Raw genomic sequence first — 24,180 nt, 5'->3', positions numbered from 1 at the left:
GCTAGAAATATGTTTATAGTGCATATATGTTGGCCATTTGAGGAAAGCACTGCTTAGGTCTTTTAGGACCATCTGACAGCCGTATTTTTCGGGCTGAGGAGTATTTTTGCATACTTTTAAAAATACTAGGCAACCTTCACTGTGCTTACATGGAAAACACTTATGACTTATATATCCATATGGAGAATAAAAAAGTCACCTATTTAATAGTGCTTTGATGTTACTTGAATAATGTAGTGAGATCATCCTCAATATTCTTGCAGGAAAGCCTATTGCAAATCCACATAAATATATTTTCAAAAAAAATTCCCAAAGGCAAAAACTTGTCACAAACTTTTTTCCTGCATGTTGACTGAACACCCATGGCAGGAATCAGCCCTGCACAGAGGGGGAGCAGGGCTGGCTGTAAAGCAGCTGGTTGGGCATGGAGGACAGCTTGGTGGTGACAGGGCAGCACTGCTGCTCCCCCAGCAGAAGCTGTGCCAGGGAGATCCAGCTGCAGCTCCACAAGGTACACAGCAGCCTATCTATACAGGCTCTTATTACTCTGCTTATTTTTCACAGATACAAATCCCCCAAATTTCTCACCTTTCCTGTTCAGCAAGAAATACAGGAGTTGATTACATCACCATCAGATTCCACAAAGGTTAGCAATGTATGACTAAGTACAACCTTAATCCAGCTGTACTTATACCCTCTTGCTGCTTACAAAGAGTTCAGTAAGAACTCGTTTTTAATCCTCTCACACATAACAGTAAAAGTTAGAAAAAAAGTGGAAATGAAATTTTTTATAAATACTAGAAGCATATTTAGTTTAGTTTCAGATATATAAAACAGCCTCTTAGTTGGTATTTAGTGTCCTTTAACACTCTCAATTCATTGCCTTTTTTTAGGAGTTGTTGGACAACAGCAGCAGCCCTTTTCAATTTTTAAAACTGCTTATACATGATAAAAATCTAAGTTGCATGGAAAAGGACAGTATATTCCTCTTCTGCAGTAATTTTTAAACAGTACTTAGCTTTGCATTTCTCTATAAAAGATCTGAAAATGACAAATTTGCAGCCTTTTTTTGATTCAATTGATACTTCACAATCTGTAAAATAATGTAATACTCTTATGGGATCACCACACTGGCATAAAAATACAAAAATGAGAATTCCCACTCCAGAATTTTAGCCCTAAATCTGTTGGTTATCTTCTCTTCATTCAATTGTCACTAAAAAGAAAAACCAAACACTTTTATTCATTGTAACTAATTGCAAAATAACAGAACGATTCCCTCCCCTACTATGAACTGTTGGAATGTTTTGAGAAAAAAAATTTACAGGCCACTTGTCTGTGTAATTCATCTTCAGTCACAATGGTATTTGACAGAAAATATGGTAACCTAATAGAGAGTTCACATACTAGGACATACTGGTCTTTCTTTGACAAGTCAATATTCAAGACTTCATTTTAGCATAGACAAAAAAAGTCAATACTTATATGATTTCAGAACTAAAATATAAATCAAGTGAGACAGAATCTGATCTGTCACACATCATCAATTAATATTAAAATAAATAGTAATATACAATATCATAAATACACAAAATATATTTTTTGTTCAAGAATATACAGCCATTACTACATATGAGAATTTCAGAGCTAAGCAATCAGGTCTCAACTAGATGAATCATTTAGCTAAAGTTAATATATCACATGAATTCAACAGCTGCCTCTTAGTTCACATGGATACTGAAAGATTTAAAATGAAGGATCCACTCCACAGCCTTACAGAGCCAACATCAGAGTGCCCCTGCATATCTGGGCCCATAACACATACTCTAGATGTTTGAGGAAGGTGCTTTCTATAGAAAGAATATCTTTCAGTTCAAACTGAAATGGGAATAAATTAGAAGGAAAAGAGCAAGCACTTTGAAGTAGTAATTTAAGCCTTTTTGCTAGAGTTTAATAAACCACAGAAAAATTTTATCAGTTCAGGCTAGGGAAAATATTTACCAGGTAAATTAGCTTCCATCAAGTACTTCATGCACAGCATGTCTGGATGAAGAAAGCAGCTTTCTGTAATATCTGGAAAACGAGGCAGGTCTAAAAATGCTGCAAGTTCATGCATTTTGTTGAATACTTCTTCATATACAGGCCACGACTGAAAGATAGGATTAGTGGGGTTATACTTTTGCTCTATTACCATATTTGTTAACTAATAAAAATTACTGATGTTAAATTCTGAATTGTTTAATACAGGATTATCCATACAGATTCTTTTAGCACACCATGACTAAACACACGAGCAAGAATGGAGCCAGATTGTAGTACTGCAAAGAGAAACTGCTAGCTTTAAATCCCATGATATACATAAGGAACAGAAAGTTGCCTCAGATCTCCTACCACCTCACCACCTTTCTTGTGAAACGCTCATTATGCATCCAGATGCTCCATAACTGAGAGCTTTGGGAAAAAAACAATAGAGATGCAATTGAGGGTGAACTGTCTAAATAGCTAAGAGGTCAGAGAAGCACAGAAGTTGGAGGCTGGCAAGGACTGCTTGAGACCACTGGGTCCAAGGCCCTGCTTGGGACAGCTCAATCAGGCTGCCCAGGACCACATCTAGTCAGATACAGAACATCTCCACAGATGGCAGCTTCCAAGGGTTGTGGGAAATCTCCTCCAGTGTTTCACCAACTCCAGTGTTCAAAGGAAAAGAGATTTTCTTTTCCCTTATGCTTAAATGGAATTTCTTGTATTTCAATTTGTGCCCATTTTTTCTCATCCAGTCACTGGATACCACTAAGGTGGATCTGGTTTTCCTCCTTTGCAGCCTCCTGCAGGTACCACATCATACCTGCCCTGAATATCCTCCAGCTCCAGGATGAACAGTCACAGTGCTCTCAGCTCCCCTCATTTGTCAGGCCCCACTCCCCCATCTCCACGGCCCTTTACTGGACTCACTGCACTGCAATCATGTCTCCCTCCTACTGGGTAGCCCAGAGCAGCATCCAGCACTCCTGATGCAAGTAGAGAGGAAGGATGCCCTGCCTCCCTTGAGGACTTGTGCAGTCACCAGAACTGCTCAAATCTTAGTGACAGTGACTTTGCAGTGACACCAGCCAGCTGCCTCTACACTTGTGCAGCATCTCCTCGTTGCCCATGAACTTTCATATGTCCACTTTATTCATGTATTCCCTAAACTGCTTCTTAAAAACTGAGGCAAAAAAACCCAGTCACCACTTTAGCCTTCTCCTTGGTCTTTGTGATCATATTCCTGTTCAGCACCAGGCCCACATTCTCTAGAACGTTTCCACAGAATCTTTCATGTCATTTAGTTAAAAAAAAATACATATTTGCATGTTTATTAGTGACTACAAATCTGAAATTCTCTTTTTGAAACTACTGGCTGCATGAGAAAGTTCTCACAATTTGTACTGAGGTTTGCTGCTATAGGAGAATATAAATTACAGAAGGATTTTGACATGTTTATTCATAATGAACTCAGCAGGACCCGAAGTTTGCGTAAGTATGGATCTAAGGTTTGACCCCTATTTCACAATAGCTGAGTTGTTTCATTAAATATTCTTAATTTTCTGTAGTTAAAATGATTACGTGAATTTACCTCTAAAAGCAACAATTTCAGTTGTCCAGGCTACTCTACCATTTTAAATGTATAAAAAGCAATGATTTTTCTGCCTTAGCCAGGGATTATTCTAATTCAGCAGAGCACTTTATCTTGTATTTATATTTTATAAAGTCAATTTTTACATATGGTTTCTTCCTTTAAAAGAAACTTAGCAGGGCTTTACATTTTATGCACAGCTTCAAAACTTCTGAACAAGAGTGAATGCAGGCTTCTGCTCTTTTTTTGGTTCAGATTACTAACAGACTAACTGTGTTTACAACAAGACATGATGTGACCTAATGTAGTTTTATTCAATAATTTGTCTTCATCTATTTTAATATAAGCTCTGTAGACAATGCTCAAGTTTTGTTTTGAGTGATTACCAACATTACACTGTCTTTTTTTAAATGATCTCCCCTCAGACTGCAGTTCAGACTTGCATGAACACATGCTTAGGCAAATGAATAATTCTGTTGTCACCTACTATTACACATGTAACTTTTTGTAACAGTTAGGAAGTTGTATCATGTTCATTATAGTTTCTAAACAGTGTTAAAATTGACTAAGACTGCTCCAGGACTATCTTGAGAAACAAGAAAAACTTGCACTACCAGAGCTCTGCAGAAGACCAGGCTCACAGTACTTCCCATTCCTTCTAAAAAGCAGTGCTAAATTGAACACAAAACCCATCTTGGAACAAAACCTGAATCATATGTAACTTCTCTTGAGTGTACTGGGAGAAAAATTAAAGTCCCACATAATTAAAATAAGAACATTACATGAATACTCTTCATAATTAGATAGCAAGGAAATATGCTTTCCCCTAATGAAAAGCAGTTGAATTAGTAGCTTCTTAATAATATATCACAGGTGAAAATAAATTAAGACACTGGGAATTTAGTCATTTGAAGCATTCCCGTTCTCAAACATCAAACTATCACCATCAGAGCTATCCAAACTCAAATCTGACAACAAGCTACTTTAAGGAATATAGATCTTAACTGGAGGACTGCAATAGACACCTTTATCACTTTTACCTGAGCTTCTCGCCCTGTAGCAGGGCAAGGAGACAGCTTTCCTATCCTAGGTATTGGTCAATCAAACCTTCTTCCCTTGGCCCAATATCGGCTTTTGGTTCAAAGCTTTTGTTTGCAATTTTCAGAAGGCAATTTGGTTCTTTTTCAGACAGGCTAGAGAATGCTTAGCTTTGCAATGACAGCCGATGCTTTCCTCTTCCTGAAGTGGTAGGAAAGTGGTACAAGTGGTATAAAAACTACAAATAAAAATTCAGACTGAGAGCTACCACTTGGATTATTTTAAAAACGGTGTTAACAGACAAAAATTGTTCTTTGTTGGTGTGTGTTCATAAGAGATCTGAACACACTCAGAATGTGCATCCTAATAGAAGATAAAGATCAACCAGATCAGCTGCTTTTTCCCAGGGTTTGAAGCCTAAGCTCAAAAACATTCCCTGTAGTAGTCCCAGCACTGTGCCAGGATGGGGAGGCTGAACTGAACCCCTGCTTCCAGCAGCACAGTCACCTCTGGAACTGGAAGCTGCAAGCACAGCTGCATCCAGCACAAGGTCCCACCTGCCTGGGACACAGCACAGGGCTTAAAGGTCAGGGCTAAGGACAGTGAAAGGTTTCTGCAGTAACCAAGCACTGGGTGCTCTGAAAGAGCTGTGAGTTCACACAGAAAATCTTTTATTCTGCCAAATTTCAAACATACTGGGAGGCTTAAAAGAGAAAGAACTCCCAAATTCCACACAACCAACACAGCAAATGTTGAGACAATATTAAGAAAAGGAAAGATGCAGCAAACAAGCAGCCTTCAAATTAATAAAAGTAACCATCTTCTACCCAGCTATGTATCTCTGAAAAAAAAAAAACAAACCAAAACCAAAAAAACCTGATAAAACAAGTTGCCCTGGAAGTCAACCAGCAAATCTACTAGGAAAGCAAGACGCAGAGCCAGGGCCTCCCTCCTTCAGTTAGAAAACTCTGCCTCCAGCAACCCATGATTAAACCCCAAGGGAGGAGTACTTGGACAATAGAGGACAGTGTTAGATCATATGCCACACACCCTCCAAGTATAACTTTCACTTATCCAATCATAAATTAAAAACTTCAAGATGTATTTTTGTGCTATATATTAGGACAACTCCCCTGTCTATCACCACATCAAGTTACTAAGCTCTCACCTTGTTTTGGGAATCTGGGAAACACAATAAAAACCACATATAAAACTCAAGTTACAAACCCTTAAGGGCACCTAATAATTCCAGGAAGACTGACAAAAACCCCTTTTAAAGCTATTCCACCTGCTAGCCTTTTCAGGTGTTTCGCAAGCTGAGATTCCTTCAAGACTGATCAACAACACTGACAGTCTGCAACTTGTCCAGATGGGCTACAGAAGCTGCCAAGACCTTTTCTTAAGGTTTGTTTTTAAAATCTTTGTCTCTTATTGCCACATGTGACAAATAAGGTCACTCCAGAAAGCAGTATAGAAGAGTAGTACTACTTGAGAGTACTTTCCCCTGCCCCCTGAGCACAGGAGAACAAAATACACATTGTGTAAGTCAGTGAAAAAGTGTCTATAACAAGATTTTCATAATGATAAATATACATTAAACTATGTAAATCAGTTGTCTTATCTTTCAAAGTTACATGGCATTTTTCACCTGTATTAGAAAACAACAAACTGGTTTTCAGGAGCAGAGGAGCCAAACTATTAGCATGATAATCAGATCAAGTTACAGGTAATTGTTTTGAGTAAGCCAAGATTGCAGCCTCTCCTACTTGTTTGGACAATATCAGAATACTGCTGATCAATAAGCAGAAAACAGTATGCACTCGTTGGCTTTCTAGAACAATTTGCAGGCTCCATAGTTTCTTGTTTTAAATGTGGTCTGATTGACTCTCTTCTTGGATAACTGCGTAAGCCATTTCCTTCACCCGTGTCAGGACAATACCCCATTACTTACATATTCACAATATTCACAACTCAGCTTATGGTATAATGTTCTATTATTTCTGAAAATAATTATACAGTTATTCTAAATTCTTCATTTCATATTTTTCCCTTCCATCTTTCTTTCATGTTCAGTACTTTCTTGCAGCACAATTCCCTTCCTTATCCTTCTACCTGTGCCTTTCCATCCTGGGATCCTTTTTTCCCCATGCCTGCACATTCTCTGAAGTTCTACTTACTTTGTGTGCTTATATTCCATAGTGGACACTTTTCCCAAGGGATTTTTTAAATGACCATTTAATACTGGAACCTAATAAAGTCTGACTCCTTTTTTTTCATTATCAGCTTTTTGTAAATCTCAGGGAATCTTCTAATTCCCTGAGATTTACAAAAAGCTGATAATGAAAAAAATGGAATTAGAATTGGATGTGCAAGGCAACATAATTTTTAAGATGTCAAATTCAACTTAGACTGAGTTTGAAAAAGAGTGTACTAAACTTACGAGGAAAGTATTAATAAAGCCATTTAACTTGTAGGTTTGGAAAACAACAAGTTATGAGGGTTGAGGAATGGGTTTTTGCAACAAAATCCAGAACTTTGCTTCAAATCTTGTGTAAAGCAGGGCATTCCCATAAAATAAAATATATATATTGTAAAAATAATAAATCAAACGGCTACCCTAGTGTATATAAAGATCTTTGAATGCTGCCTGGATTGAAACACACATACTCAGGAACCTAAGCTGGCTTTACATTTACATAAGGTAAAATCAGGTACCAATAATGAGCAGAGCAGTCAAGTTCTCTATGGCACCTGGCTCACCTTACTTTGCTTCTGCTGCTCAACTGGTTCAGATATATCTGGTCATCTGCAGCATGAGCCTGATGTGGGATGACAGCAGCCACAGTGCATGCAGATTGCATAAAAGACTTGACAGTAGAGACAATAACTGTATTAACTGTAAAATTTACAACCAAATTAGTATTTAAAACTGAATTAAATTACTTTGTGGACCAATCATTACATACTAGATCATTAACATGGTCACAAATTATTTTTTTCATGTTTTTTGTATATTCTTACAGTGCTACTAATCTAGCTACCTCCCATATAAACCTACACCAACAAATACTGCCAATTTATTTTAAAACAACATTGGTTTTCCCCCTTGCCTGACCTCTATCTACCCCTCAGGCACAACCACCATCACACCTGGAACAGCCACAAATGAATCTAATAGCCATCAAACACAAATTAAAGGTACTTTTACATGGTCTATTGTGACGAATACAAACTTTGAAAAAATAGGAAATACTGCAACTTTTTTCTGCCATTTAACCTAGTGGGAAAAAAAACTAATGTAGTCAACTTTGTAACATGGTTAGATTCTGTGCAGTCTTTTCAGGAAAGCCTTCTTTTTCAGAGAGAAAGGTATACATGCCTACAGAAAAGACATAGGCAATGCCTGAAGAGACTCTTTAAAGGTCCTTTCCAACCCAAACCATCCTGAGATTCCATGGCACAGTCAGCACTGTCGCCACTGCTGTATAGAAACACCCTAGGCTTGTGATTTGCTGTTGAGTGTGAAAGTGGACAGGGAGGAACCCCTGCACCCTGCTCCTGCCTCCGTTCCTCAGTCACATCTGAAACAGGAGAACAGACTCCAGGAGCCCCACGTCTGACTCAGTGCACCCATTTTTACACAGACTGTATTAACTGTGAAATTTACACCTAAATTAGTATTTAAAATGAGTGGATAGCCTTTAAATAAGTGGATAGATTTCTCCAAACCCTGATATCCATGAATCACATAAAGATGCTGATGTAACAGTGAGAGGGTGTGCCTGGAATTATTAAAAGGAAACCAAATGACAAGAAAAAGACAGGTGAAACTGCTATAAATCCATTTAAGTAACTGCAAAGAAATATGCATCTCGTGAAACTTCTTCCATTAGAAAAGACAAAGAGACCAAGCACACAAGTACAGCTGCTCATTCACAAGCCTACTATCAAGCAGAAGGAAGAATAAAAGGAAATCAATTTGTTCACCCAGACAGGTTGCCCAAGTTATCTGTCAGGTCACAAATGGGCAGAAGGGAAGGCTGGCAGGCTCTCACTTCTCTCTCCTTTTAATAACTGTTTCAGCTGCAACAACTACTACATCCTAAAATCCCAAATTACTTCTGGTCATTGCTGTAGAGCAAGTGAGAAGGGCCTTTACATAGCAAAAAGATTAATTTTAGAAAATGACTCAATAAACAAAACTTATGCCTTTTTGAGAGAAAAAAAAAATAGTTGCTAGGGTATTAGACTGCATTAAACTGATCCAGGCAGTCTTTACTGAAGAATTCAAGATGGCATTAAGGATGAGACAGCAACCTATATACAAAGAAAAAAGCCAACTGAACGTCTATTAAAGATGTACTCCTTTACTAAGAAAAAAAAAAATTTTGGCTGCCTAACAGGCTTTTTAATGGGCTACTTTCAGAGGAAGACATATTTTTCATTACATGATTCCTGGTTAAGGTGGTTTTTGAATAAATGAGTTTCAATATTATTAAACCACGAGAGACGTGCTTGAGCATTACCTTGTTCATGCTCACAAGCAAACTCTGTCAAGTATCACTTTTCTAAAAAATGCAGTCTTACTAAAAACACAAAGGATTCCAATAAGGAACTGAACTGTCAAAATGTATTGAAATCTAAGAGTTTGGAAGCGAATTTTATTGAATTTCATAAATACTTTGGTAGGTTTGTTTTCTTTCTTCATTAAGTAATGCTTAAAGACAGGTAGGGACAAGCTAGAGTTTCTGTTACACAACAGCAAGCTCTCATGATAAACTTGATTACAATAACCCTTTCAGCAGTGAACTTCCTCCTCAGCTTTTTTTCTTTCAAATAAAAGCCTCGCCCTTGCTTCTTTTCATTCCGCACTACTTTCTACCCTGAACAAGTACTGCATGCACCTGCTAAAATGCACAAAAAATACAGAGTTAGGCAGAGGAAAAAGCCCCTCTGATAGATACACACCCCCCTGAAAAAACCTTAAGATTACAAGGTATCTCAAAACACCAGCAGATGAAAGCAGGAATCCCTCCTTGTTTGGGAAAGTAAGTGCAGCATAGCTGATTAGCAGAATTTGTTTACATAAAATTTTATCCCTCTTAAAAGATTTTTTTAAATAAACAAGAATGACTACCAATGTCTGAATTTTAATTCTTTAAACAGTTACCAATGAAAACAAAAAAATAAAAATATCATATGGCAATTAAGGTCATTCAAATTTTAGTCAGGAAAAGAGGCTCTTACATATTAGACCTGGAATATTTTGAGAGGAAAACTTCAGCAAGCAGAGGGACATGTCTAAAAGCCAGTTTGATGGATAAGCTTTCCAGGGAAGCAGAAAGCTGTTAACATTCCAGTCCAAACTCTCCAGGAGAAAACAGCAAATACTTTGACCTGTATTTATGAGTTCATGAACAGATTTAGTCAGGAATTACTCTGTCTGAATCAGACCTAAAGTAAAATATATATGTGCAATCCACCAAAACTTAAGAGTGTTAGACAATCCATATGTCAGCAGTTTCCTAAGAGCTGTGTAATGACTTGAAGACATGTGCTTTAGCCAGTAGCAGATTGTTAAGGGATACAAAATCCTTTCAAAAAGCTAGTGTGGAAAAAAAAATACAGGCACCATTTTACAACATTTAGAAAATCTTCAGGTTTCTTCATGACTGTGGCACAAACACACCCCAGTCCCTCAGGCAGGTGTCTTTGTCCCAGTTTTCCACCTTGGGACAAAGCAGCACAACATTAGCCCTGAGAGCCCAGCCCAGTAGGAGCAGCAGTCTTGTGACCAGGGGGAATGACCAGCATCAGAGGAGGAGAAAGGACCAAATATTCTGCAACTGAGTTGGTTTCACGTGGCTTGTACTAATGCAGGCTTGAACTCCATATTAAATGAGGAAAAGGAAAAGACTCAGAGCAGCTTCCTACTTCCTGCATGCTGAACTCAGACACTATCTCGGTTTAGAAACAATATGAGACGAAATTGTAATGACTACACCCTAGAGCACTTACAGAGTCTCAGCTAAATGCACATTCTCTTCAGTAATTCCTAAATTTCATATGCTCAATCGTAAAACTTTAATCAGCACTCAAAGAAATGAAAAGAAGATAGAGTATTAACTGTATCTGTTCATAAATCAAGACCTGTACTTGCTGTAGGCCCCAAAGAGGACTGCACAGAACTGAAGACTGTTTAAAAATAATAAGGGTAAAGTGCAAAACCCCTTGAGCTGCGGTCCCTGTCAGCCCAGGAGCTCCCCCATGACCTAGAATTTATTTATTCATGGCTTTTCATGTTTCTCTTCTTGCTACTTTTCTAGGCCAGGCTTCTTGCAAGTGTTCCTGCTTCCTCCTGGCATTGGGATCATCACTACTACTCAACAGTAAGGAATTTTACATTGTGAGTTATTAAACAAGCAATTCCTTTATAGTTCCTCCATCAAAACAAACCAAAAGGTCACTAGAAAAATACACGCTATTTTTCAAATAGCAAAGTTTTGCTTAAGAAATATGTGTAATATTTATCGCTTAGAATTATTTGGTGTAGGCTAGATATACCCCTTTTATGCAATGATTTTGTATACTTTTACCATTTAATCATTCCTCAACATTTTTCAAGCTGAATAAGAAACACACCCTGAGATCTCTAAAACTGAAACTTTATCAGACCATATTTAGTTCACTTAACTTAAAGGCTTGAACTGTGACTTTAAAAGAGTTGTTCTAAGATAATTAGTTAATGAAAAATGAAGTTTTACGATCTTTAAAAAAGTCTCCCCAGAACACAAAACCCACAAACTGAAAGCCTAACTGAAACCCCCCCCAAAAAAAAAAAAAAAAAAAAAAACCAAACAAACAAACAAAATGACTGTACCACATCAATCAAAATAATCTATTTAGCCTTGCACCCAGAAGCGGGCAAGCAAAATGTGCAGGGAGGAATTTAAGAACCAAGCAAGCCACAACACTACCAAACATCTGTCCATTTGTGGCTGACTCAGCAGTGAGATCTCACTTTTCTTTTGTTCCAGATCTCTATTCCTCCATGACATTTGTACAGTCAGCATCTGGCCCTTTTAACATGAAGAGCATCATTTAAGTCAAGGAGTTTCACCAGTTACCCACAAAATGTATGAAGCCACATCTCCTGCTGTTTGATTCTGAACCTGTAAACCAGCAACCTCTGCTGACACCTCCCAGTCCTTGAATTGGAAGAGACATTGAACAACTGCCACCTGAACATGTTCTACAAACTATCACCACATCTTCCTCTCAGTCAGCTCTTCTTTAGGTTGAAAAGTAGATAAGTAGATAATATTAATTGTTTCTTGTTAGAAAACTGTCCCTGTTTGATAATGCTTGTTGTGACTCTGTACCTCTCAGTTCTTCTGCAACAAAAGGAAGGGTAAGAAAAGCAAAACACTCAATCAAATCTCTGTATACTATTTAAGATAGAGTACATTATAGATTCATACATTACCATAAATTATTTTCATCTCCATTTGTCATTAGATGTCAGGAGTTATTAGAAAATAACTCTAATGTAGCTGGTCTAAAACAACTGGGTGTTTGAAAACTGCATCATAAAAGGATTACAGAAACCTGTATCATTAAAATCACACAGGTATTTAAACTAAGGCTGGTACCTGAACATAGCAGCATTGATAACACCAGCTTTCAGAGAACACTGCAAACACTGCAAATTTTTCTTTACTTAATAGTATTTTTTCCACCTAGAATAAAGATATTCATGTTAGCTGTTGGACAAGAATGAAGTCAGAGAAATTTCAAGCAATATTTCTCCATCTGCATTCTCATAACTATGAAGCTACAAGATTATATATCTCAGTAGATGCAACAAAGGGAATATTTGACTTGTTCCAAACTGCTCACACAGAATTCAGAATTTTATTAAGGAAAAAAAAGAGAGGAAAAGTGAAAAAAACAAAGACTTAACAGAATGATGAAAACTAAAGAACTTGCAGGTATACCTTTATTTAAACTCGATTTTTTTTTCAAAATTATCATTCTTCTTTAAAAATTCCTTCTGCCTGTGTAAGTAATCTTTGCATGTATCAGCAATATGCATTTTATTTTTTCCTACATGGTTTATTCATCAAAAATGGTCAACAGACCATTTTATTTAAAAAAAAATCTTCAGACTAGAAAATTATTTATCATGTCACTAGCCTAGCATTGTTATCATCTATAAAATTAGCAACACTAAAACAGTCACCAAACATTAGAAATAATTTCCACAATAACAATTTCAGTACGATGACCTCACACAATATTCACAATACAAAAGTATACAGAGAATTTCATTCCTTAGACAGTGGGACAAGAAACACAAAGCCTTAGAGCAGTGATTCACTTCACCTGTTCCTCCTAGAAGAGTACTATAATTAGGAGACTAAATCCACACCCATAACTAAAGAAACACCAGCACTTAAGAAATACTCTCAAGTTTATGAACTTCTATTCACATACTCAAACTCTGTAATGAAGCAAATTCTAATCCTTTGCTTTTAAGCTGATGAAATTACAGTACCATAAATAGCATCTTTGATATAAAACATTCACAAAGAATGAACTATCATTTGCTGTATGAAAGCACTCAGCCACATGCCATCCAATTTAGGGTACAAATCAAGGAATTACAGGAGAAAACACATCGGCCTGAAGAGCAAGACAAGTACCTGTATTTTTAATGATGCTAAAAACAGTCATAGTGAGATTTCCAAGGATCTTCAGTGGCCAATATTACAGTTTCATATGAATTTATGCCAGACCTATGAGCAGAGCACTCTACAGACATTCCTAAGCAACACCATCCTCTCTGCTTTTCCCTGAGCACTTCATGGTTCAAGGACAGAACTCGTTCTTCCCTGTGGTGCAATGAGGATGACCAGTGATCTTTTATTATCTGAGAAGATTAATAATTCTTTCAGTTTGAAAAGAATGATGAAAAAGTCCTTAGGCTTTGTTTTCAAGCTTTGCAAACTTGCACAGACCTCCAGAAGAGCTGAGTGTAGGCAAGAAGAGAGAAGTATCATCACTCTAATAACAGTCCTTCTGCTAATCTACATCCTTCCTTGCTATCTACATTTATGTCACCTAATGAAAATACTCTCAGTGAGAGAGAATCTACTTTTCAAAGCTTCCCAGGAAGATCCTATCTAAGTTTATACACTTCAAACACAGTAAAATATCTGTGATATGCTTCTGACGGCAGGAAACAAAACAAAAGCAGCTCAAGGTACCTAAACCAAAATGCAAACAAGTGTTTCCAGTGTGAATAAGCCAAGCAATACACTTAGATACAGGAGTGATAGTTTCCTTGTGTTATTAGGTACTGTAAATTCAAAGAATTAATTTTCAATAAACCCATAATACCGATGCTACTTCTGGTCAGAAGATAGATAAATTATTCAACCAATCCTAGCAGCGTATTTTTACAAGAACCCCGTCACACTTTGTGACAAGCTGTAGAGATTATTACAAATTACTGGGGATTGAATGCCAAATTCCTTCTAAAATAGAGCCATTATGCTCGAAAGCTAAGGACTAACCAATTCCTGCTTTTGGCTGTATATGGCAGGTCAAATCACAGAGCAACTGTCTTTCTTTAATCCATGAGAAACCCTCCATTTTTATGTTTTCCTCCAGGCTACCTGACAGTTCTTCTGCCCCCAACATTCACAGGGAAATCAAAATCAGGAGGCGTCTTAAATTACTTAAACTTTTCAGCTAAATTTACAAAACAAAATGGCTTTTACTATGCTTGAACAAAGCAGAATTGATTCACACACATTTTTGTGGCACATCCCCATGTAATTCAAAGCAGTTTTACTGAGCTACTGAGTTGTTGGACGGTCATAAGGCACAAAGTGTTTATATGGTACAAGTATTAACAACCATATTCTGATTGTAATATTGCCTGTGATGAAGAGGATGAGAGAAAGGATACAAATGTGAGGTTCCATATCTCTAACTCATCTGCAATAGTAAAACTCTGGAACATATAATCATAATATAACATAAATTATTAACATTACATGTCATTTATAATGTGGAAGACAAGTCCCACTCTGGGTAGTACTGCACAAGGATACAACTCCTGAGTTCAAAACTTGTTCACAAGTAGACCTTTCCAAATACAGTCCTGGTTGGTCACTACACTCCCAGACAGATCTGCCATAATCATCTTTTTATTGTGGGATAATTGGATAAAGGGAAAACCACCAAAGAAATCCCCCTTTTGAAGCATGGGGAGGCATTTGACTGCAGTGCTCAGAGACAATCTCCTAGATGAAAAAAGGGACAAGAAACTAGAGATATTCTGCAATGAAATACAAGGTAAAGATGGCTAAGTTGTAAATAGCAGGGAAACTTAAAACCTAAACAACCCAAAAATCTTGAATTTCAATGCCACAGGTAAATAGGTAAGTCATGAAATAGGAAGAAAAGCAAGACTGTGCTATAACTAGAAAAAGAATAGGAATCCATTGCATTAAAATCACTCGTAAGGAAGAGAAAAATTATGTCTGCAAAAAAGTAAACCACTATCTGATAAAATGGAAGATTTTACAAAGGAGAGGCCCAGATAATTTACACACAAGAAGCTTCAAGGAAATAACTAAGGAGTTCTCTGAAAAACAAATGTTTTTTAAATAATCTAAAGAAATTCTAAACATCAAAGGGTTCTCCACTTTAATATGCAGTATTTAAAAAAATGTAAAAGGGGGAGATTCAGGAACTGTAGAATGATTAGCTTGGCATGGATCCTGAACAAATTAATACTATGGCAATGGGAAAAACAGAAGCTAAAAATATCTTGCCAGTCAAGCAACCTTTGTAAGGTCAGGAGAGGAAAGGAGAGTGTGGACTGAAGCTCCAGCACCCATAAGAAGCTGATCTGAAAAACCTTTTTCCTTTTTCACAGTAAAGTTAAAGGGTAACCAAATCAAAATTACCACTAAGTCTCACTGGAAGAATGTAGCTCATACTTTAATCAAAACTCAAGAGCTGCTCTGCAGGAAAGAGCATGATGACGAACAAAGCTGCAAAACAGAAGCATGCTTGATTTGCTTGCATAGGAACAACTTGGCAAATTCATCTCAGAAATCAGATCTCTCATATCATCAGCAGAAGTGAGATTGAAGCTGACACAGAAAAATGGGTGACAGAAGGATTAGCGCTAGAGAAACATGGATACCAAAGTGCTGCCAAGAATAAAACCAAGCAACATTTTAAAAAATGGAAGAAAAGAACAAAAAGAAAATACAAACTATAGAATACTGTAAAAGAAGAAACAAAAGAGTTGGAAAGTTTCCAGGCAGAATAGAGAAGAATGATCATCTCTCAAATTCTTCAGAGAAACCTTTCACTCCTAAATAAAAGAGAAAGAAATTTACTAATCCAAGCTAGGGAGGGTGGGTGTGTAACTGCATAAGAGCAAGATATGTTCTCCTCCAATACAAATAAAATAAAGCCAAAGCATCATACAGAACAAAACACTTCATGCTCAACTGGCATGTTCTCAAAAGAGCTGAAGACTTCCAGTCTACTTTATAAATACAATATAGCATCTACTTCAACACCTATCACAGGACACCTTTAGGGAAAGCAAAGCCTTGGATGAATTATAGAGCAGCAAACATTTGTTTTCAAACTGTTCCATTTTCCATCCAAGCCAACATCAGTTCCTAATGGAGCATTATTAAAAGTCCTTACTTAACTGAACACAACTGAACTGCCCAGAGCTACTGGCCTAATCCAACACAGAAAGAAACATAATTTTAATGTAGAATGCTAAGCCATTAAACCTGAAAGAAACAAGGTATCAGCAAGAAGGTAAGAACAACAAGCTTTCCAGTTAGGTGGGATAAAAGGGAAAAAATCACGACATGTGATTTTGAGTTTCACGATTCATCTCTCTTATCCACTGTCACTCTTGTGCCGAGGTCGGGGCAGGAGCAGGCGAGAGGCAGGATCGTAGCAAAGGCAAAGAAGGCTTTATTCAAAAGAACCGCGCGGTTTTTATAGAGTGGTAGGATAGATTCTATTCTATTGGCTAACTAACAGAAACATCTTTCTCATGCACTGTCCTTGAGAGGAACAGAAAAATAAAGTAGAAAAACAGCACCTACAAATTGTTTACAGTCAACAAGTTATCCTATCTTTTCAGCTCCCTAAAACTTCTCACAAGCGGCTGTGAGAAATGCTTGCCGTTTCTCTCTCTCTGTCCCACTGTTGTGCACTGCATCCACAGTGCACAACAGTGATTTATGACTAGCAGACTATATTTCTGCTGCTTTACCAGGATGAATTCAAGAATTTTCCAGAGGCAAAGGTAAGGAAGAATGCTAACATCATTCTCAGCTAGAAGTTTGGAAAGTGTTTCTGTATCACGGAAAATTCTGAGGAGTAACACTGGAGTCATTTAAGAATCAAGACATCCAGGGATGGAAATAGGCAAATTAGAGCAGAATTCAAACTAAACAGTGCTTCTGTTAATCTAAGCTGGAAGTTGCATGTGTGAAAAGAAACAAAAAAAAAAGCTATACTAAGACAATCAAAAAGTAGTATAGATGATAATTTTATCATGCTGGCAAGGTCAAATTTTTTTAAATAAGCACATTCCTTGTTATATTCCTTGTACATCCAGCAATACTCTGGATTATGAAAAACAAACAAACAAAAAAAACCATGAAAAAGGAGAGGATGGAATTGAATTGCAGAACAAAAAAGGAAGTATTTTTAAGATACGGATTCCTAGGCAGCAAGGTGTTTCAACAACACTGTCAACACTAAAACATTCAGTGTCCTTGTAAAACATGTGGATTTAGAATTGTGCAGCTACTTCCACCTAAGAGAAAGGGAAGGGGGAATGGAGAAAGGCTTAGAGAGAAGCCATTCCATGACCACACCCCAGGGTGGAAGAAGTAGCAAGGATAATTCAGGAAATGCCCATGCCCATTCCTTTTGTCTTCAGGGACAAGGTGGTAGACAGGTCTGACAGAATTCAACTAACCCACCAAGCTCAACCTTCTCCAGCCCCCCCATTCCAGGGGAAAAAAAAAAAAAAAGATTCTTAACTCAGTTCTTCCTAAAGTTTTCTTTTAAATTTGGAGAAGAGATTGAGAGAAGGGAACTTCTCTGAGGTCATACATCATGCTCCTTGCCAAGTCCAGACACTTGTGCATCCAGAGACAATAATTTCCAAAGCTCTTTAGCACAAGAGGATCTGAAAGATGCTTATGAGACTACACCTATCCTGCTGCACAGAGCACACACTGCAAAGTGGCGTGGTTGTTATCTTCAGTACTTTAGTAAATCATGTTGCCCAACATCCATGGGAGTGACCTGCTTACCTATATATACACATATACTTAAATTTGTGTATGCATGAAGAATGTGAGAATCAAAACGAAGCAATACTTTTGGACATTAAAAAAAATTCACTTACAATGCATTAAAGGTAAAATACACACTAAAATAGTGCATTTTATAAAAGTAATTAAAGCTAAAGAGAAATTTGAGGCAGCAAAGCACAACCAGCTGTTAAGCCCCAGAAAATAATACTTGAAAGATAATTTGGTATACAGTCCCAAGTCAGAAATGCAGGTAAGACAGACCTATGGCAAAGACAAGTTGTTGACAGTTCAAGGCAAAAGGGATGGTTTAATCAATTTTGTATACAGATCAAGATAAATCCCTAAAAGCAAAGTGGAGGATGTGTATCTTAAAGATGTATCCCTACTTCATGCAGAAATAAAAGAGGGAATTTGTGTGCAGCTGGAGGACAGATTATATCAATAAAATAATACAAGCTGAAAACAAATTATCCAGTGAATTTTATATACACTACTAATAATTTACAAATACATTTTAACTCCTACACTAAGGGTTTTAAAAGAAATAGATATCCTAAAATCCTAGCTATCCCTATGGGCATTAAAAAGGGAACAAAGGTGACTTCCACCTAAAGGAGAAAAGATGACTACACTTATCAAAGATGTCTTGGCTTCTGGCACAAGCCTTAGGATGAGCAGAGATTTACTGTAGTTAAACAATTTGCAAATACAAGAAAAAACCCCTTGACCTTCTGTACAAAAACTTTTATATCTTATTCTTCCTTCATACATAGAAACAGATTTTAATCAAATGGAATAAGAATTCTTGTTTTAGAAAAAGGAAATTTTGCTTTTCCTTCCTTGTACTGGGAAGTTAAAACTTCTGAACAAAACAGGAGCATCTTGCTGCTGCTGCTGTTTGCCCTGTTAACCCTCCCATTGTACCTTTAGGTAAAACCTATTTTCCAAGGGTTAATTTCTAATATACACATGACTTAATAGAGGAAGGGATAAATTAGATGACTAATGAAGTGAAAGCTTAGCAAACTGACTTGGAGTAATGGAAAGATAAATACATATCTTGATAATACAATGGAAGATAAACAACAAATTTTTCTTAAATATCTTCTATAAAGTACTTTTATCCTTCAGAAAACACTTTTTAGTAGTACTTATCTTCAGCTAGCCCTTGACACCTGTCTAACAGTTACACATCATGATTAAATATCACACAGAGAGCTGGAGGCTCCTATTCTCCTTATGGGACAGTCATGCCCAGAGCTCCCAGACCTCTGGACAGAAGTGTTCAGATACAACCATACCTTTGTGGCAGGTATTTTAAATAAAGTTTTAGCAGAATGAAGAATTATGCCCTTCTTGTTAGCTGTTCCACTACCAAAAGAAGAAGGGCCTATCTGCCACCTACACTGAAAAGATGAAACAGAATACAAGGCATACTTGAGGTCAGACGGGACCTCTGGAGACGATACATGGAGTCCAACACCTCTGCTGAAGCAGGATCAACTACAGCAAGCTGTTCAGGACTGTGCACCATCAGGTTTCGTGTACCTCTGAAGATAGGGACTCCACAGTGGTCCAGGGTTGGCTGTTGCAGCACTCAATCACCCTTACACAGTGAAAAAGTTTAATATTCAAACGGAATTTCCTGTTTTTCAATTTGTGCCCTGTATTTCAGTTGAGTGCTGTCCTTCCACTGCACACCACCAAAACAAAGCCCAATGCCATCCTCACTCCTCCCCGACAGACATTTACACACATTACTGACACTGCCCCCAGCCGTCCCTCCTCAGTGACAAAGCCCCAGCTCTCAGCCTCTCCTTGTACAGCAGACACTGCAATCACCTCTAATTGCTAAATAGTGTGCAACACAAGGAAAAACTGTCAGTGATACAGACTCCATTCCTGAACCACACAACACAGAAATTTATCACAGATGGGAAGCCTGAAAATAGTCCCATTCCTTGCATATGGGAAACTACTACTAAGTGGCAAGTCATAAAAAACCCTTTGTGCATGTACACATACACATGCCACTATACAGAAAGTAGATGACTCACTTAATAATAATGTTGCATTTACTTTCCTAACACCTGTAACAACTTCAACCTTGTACAAGTTCAGCATATTTTGGGTATGTGGGAAACTGTTACTAAAAAAAGTCTTTAAGCCACTGAAAATATTTATATACAAGATGAGCCTCATCAAGTTAGGCTTCATCTGCACTTAACTGATAAAGCGATACTTAGTATTATTTCAAATCCTTCAAGTGACAGTAACAAAATTACTTCTTGATTCAGATTTGGGATGCATAGGACACAACTAAATGCACTAAAAATCTGTTCAAAATTAAAAAGGAGACATATGGAATAGTCCTGTCAGTTATCAATATTTTGGAATGTGTCTGCAGCTTATATTCACCAGACTTGAAGTACAACAAATAATGGCATTAGAGCAACTTACACACCTGGTTATAACAGCCATAGGTTTTTAAGATAATAACAGCCATAAAAATATAACAGCCATAAAGGTTTTTAAGATAATTGTCTACAAAATATTCAATACAGAGCAAAGCAGAAAAGAATGTAAGCTAAATTTTCAGAATGGAGTATTACACAATCTCATTTCCTGCTCCAGGACAATACCCTCATCTCTCAAATTTCTCAGAACTCAGATGCCAAAACTAGACATAGTAAGACATTGGTAATCTCAGTGCTGCAGTGAGATATATGAGATGTAGGAAAGAGCTAGTAAGGATTGCAATTATCAGCCTCATGTAGTAAAAAACCATTAAAACTAAATACAACTGGGTATGCCTTACTAAAGTAACATTGAAGTTAGAGTAAGGAGCAGATATTTCTAAAAAGAGGAAGCCACAATAATAATGGAGTGGCTGGAAAACAAACGGTACAGTAATCTTACAGAAGTGTACCTATATATCTTAGTGAAAACACAGTTAAGAGATTACCTAGTTAGTGTGCATATCTACTTATGCTTTGGAAGTGAAGGGAGCAGCCCTATCCTAAAAGGAAACAGTAGGATCCTCCAAAGGAAACTCATCTCCTCTCGGTAAACCAGTTCTCCAACTTTCAGGTATGGTACAAGCTTTACAGTCGCAATTCACAAAACAAAAATTCATGCAGAAGATGGAGCCAAAGAAGGACAAAGACTTAAAACCAAGTTTATACTCATATTTCAACCTAACATATTTTCAGTTAAGGAAATTTCTAAGACAAAGAAATCAAATGCTTTTATATTAAATTTATCTCCTGATTTTTAGAAGGTGAGGTCATAATTTTCATTTATCCAGACAGGAAAGCAGCAACACAAAACCAAAAATGCTAAAACTTCTGAAGGCACAACTCCTGAACAACTCATGACTCGCTGAATATAAGCTACATATTGGAGAATGTTACTGTTACTTGCAACATTATCAGTGAGGGTTTGGCAGAATTGCTGCTTTCTGCTCTTAAAAAGCTAAGAGTTGATCTGCACACTTCAAAAATCTGTAATAAATTTTTATCTGCAACAGATACGTCATTGGGCAACTGTTACCATAATACATAAGAATCTTAAATAAGGGAAATTAAATTTCACTCAAGACTGTCCATTACTATTCAGTTTCTAGAAAAGCTGTATCCCTTTATGTAGATTTTAGGTTTGATATATTTCAATCAGTACAGCAAGGAACAGAACAAGGGATAGCATCTAAACCATATTTTATTAAAAGAATAGGAATTACAAAAAAATTCAGGAGATATTTCAAATAAGCACCAAAAGGGATAATATAGTGCCCTTACACTTGAAGCTAAACCCTATTTCTGAGTGTTTTGAGAGCAGTTCTGAACACCCTTTTCTCCACAAGTACCTATTGATTTCATTCTAACTTAAGTTTAATCAGTTTAATAAGAGTGGTTAAAGATTAAATCACTCCAAGTCACAGAGTGCACTAGTTTCTGCCAGGCTCCAATACTGTGAAATATGAACTGTATTACATAACAATAGATTTAATCAATTTTTTAGTACATAGACCAAAATAATTAAAATACCACTAAATAACTAGGTTTTGGTTGGGGTTTTTTTAACTTTTCCTTTAAGAAAAAAATTACCTCTACACAGAAGATCTTAAGATCAAGTCCACATAACTTCATTTTCTCCGGAAAATGCTGGAAAACATTCATATATGGAATATGCCCTTCAATAACAAACCTGCATTAAAAAAAATAAAGACAAAAATCAAAATAATATGTAAGATAACAAATTCATATGTTTATTATAAAATTAATATACAAATCAACTTCTGATTTGAAATAACATCACTCTTATGCTACCTAAGCAATTCAGCCTGAAGTTACACACTGGAAATCTCCACAGAACAAAAACCTGTTCAATCATTTAACAGGCTTTTAAGTTCAAGCTCAGATGTGACTGACAGATGATAACGTTATGGCAGTAAGCATACAATCAACAAGCTTACATGGAGTTTGCTCTGCACATTCTTCAACTACTGCATTTCTTGAACCGCTTTAAGCCTCCTTTGAATGGCATGAATTTTTTTTCAAAATTCTAAAGCTTTAATAAATTTTACTTTTAAAACACAGACTTTCTGCTGGAGGAGTCTGAATCAGGTAACATGATAGGAAGAAAATCACAGAATGATGAGTGAATACAGAGAACTGAAGCCACATTACTTAAATTTTTATGATGATACTTTCCAAAAACAGTATTATTGAGGGATTAATAGAAATTGTTTTGTATACTTATAAATAAAAATAGTTTAATTCTTATTTGCACACAAATAATGCATCTTTGTTGTTAAAAAACTGGTTTTGGTACATGGTTGACAGTATTATTTGATATTTTTCTTCAATACACACACACACACATAAATAGATGTAAGAGATGAGACTTAACAACAGATACCAATAAAAAGCCACCACCATACCAAACCCCTCCCCTTATCCAGCATCTTAGCAGACACCCACAATAGGACAAGCAAGCATTGAACAAGCACACGTCCTTACAAGGTAACACACCCATTCCACACTAAGGTACACTGGTAGTCTCCCACAGACTCAGCTAGAAATGCCTTCCCGTCTCCTCTTCTCCAAACCAATTTTCTTAAAAGAGTACATTAAACCTGAATAAGTTAACATCACAAACAGAGAAAACTCTAATATCAGGACTGAAAACAATTTTCTCCCCAAACAAGATGATTTTTATCTCTCTGATCTTGCTAGATAGATTAGTAACTTCTTGATCTACAAATATATAATGTCCCTTCTGAGCCCACAGCAATTCACAAGCTCACCTGCTATCCCCCTGTTCAAATCACTATTTGTTCCATGTTATGTAGTGGGTATCTATTGAAGTTGACTAAAATTCTGTTTAAAAGCTAGTTACTGCAAAGTTTACAGTTACAGTCTACTTTTTTTAAGCAGTCCTATCTGAATGTTCAGTTTAATTGAAAAAAATTAGTTAAACCCAGGACTAAAATAAAAAGTGCATTTCATTGAAACTGTCTCAGAATAACTTATAATGATTCCTGAAAAATAACAGCAATATGGAAAATCATATTGCCCAACAGCCTTTGTTCCAAAGCTCTGCTTATTAGTCTTTTAAGCAAAGAAGTAACAGGTGGTGCACAGTCCTTTCTAATCAAATGGTGTAATGATCATTTTGCTAATGAAATTTTCAGTAGCTTTCCTCAACCAGCAGACACAGCATTTTCCAACCCTAAGAGGAAATTTGCACTGGCTCCCATCAGCAGCCCCCACTGCTGGTCCTCACCACCCTGCCTGACCTGTTGAGCAGTTGGCACATCTGTTCCTTAGCTCCTTTTAGTTATCCACTACACTGAGGAACATAAGCTTCAGGTATGGTTTCATAAAATTGACTGAGCCAAGCTAAAAGCTCAACAGAACTAGCAGGACCTCCCTCCTTGTGAACCAGCCATGAGCTGCTGTTGCTCATCTCTTTCCCAAACGTAAATCGCAATAGCAGCAGAAAACCACCTGTTACCCTATTGCCAGCAAGGCTTCTTTCATCATCTAGCAAACTGTGGAGAGACTCACAGATGGCTCTACAAGTGAAACAATTGCTAGAGGGAAGGGGGTGCATCACAGGCAGGAGTAGAGGGAAGCAGGA

General features: G+C 37.0%; 1 protein-coding gene across 1 annotated transcript in view; it reads right to left on the bottom strand.

Moving 5' to 3' along the window:
• The window catches only part of TAF1B (TATA-box binding protein associated factor, RNA polymerase I subunit B), a 46,087-nt gene that overhangs the window by 9,779 nt on the left and 12,128 nt on the right, over positions 1–24,180 (bottom strand). Inside the window, exons 8-9 of the mRNA XM_009095134.4 lie at positions 22,143–22,242; positions 2,002–2,149 (exon numbers count right to left, since the gene is read on the bottom strand). Of these exons, the coding sequence (XP_009093382.2) occupies positions 2,002–2,149; positions 22,143–22,242 (248 nt within the window). The remainder of the gene's footprint in view (positions 1–2,001; positions 2,150–22,142; positions 22,243–24,180) is intronic.

The sequence above is a fragment of the Serinus canaria genome, chromosome 3, assembly GCF_022539315.1.
Source record: "Serinus canaria isolate serCan28SL12 chromosome 3, serCan2020, whole genome shotgun sequence".
Lineage (NCBI taxonomy): Eukaryota > Metazoa > Chordata > Aves > Passeriformes > Fringillidae > Serinus > Serinus canaria.
This window is presented reverse-complemented; position numbering and strand designations above follow the sequence as displayed.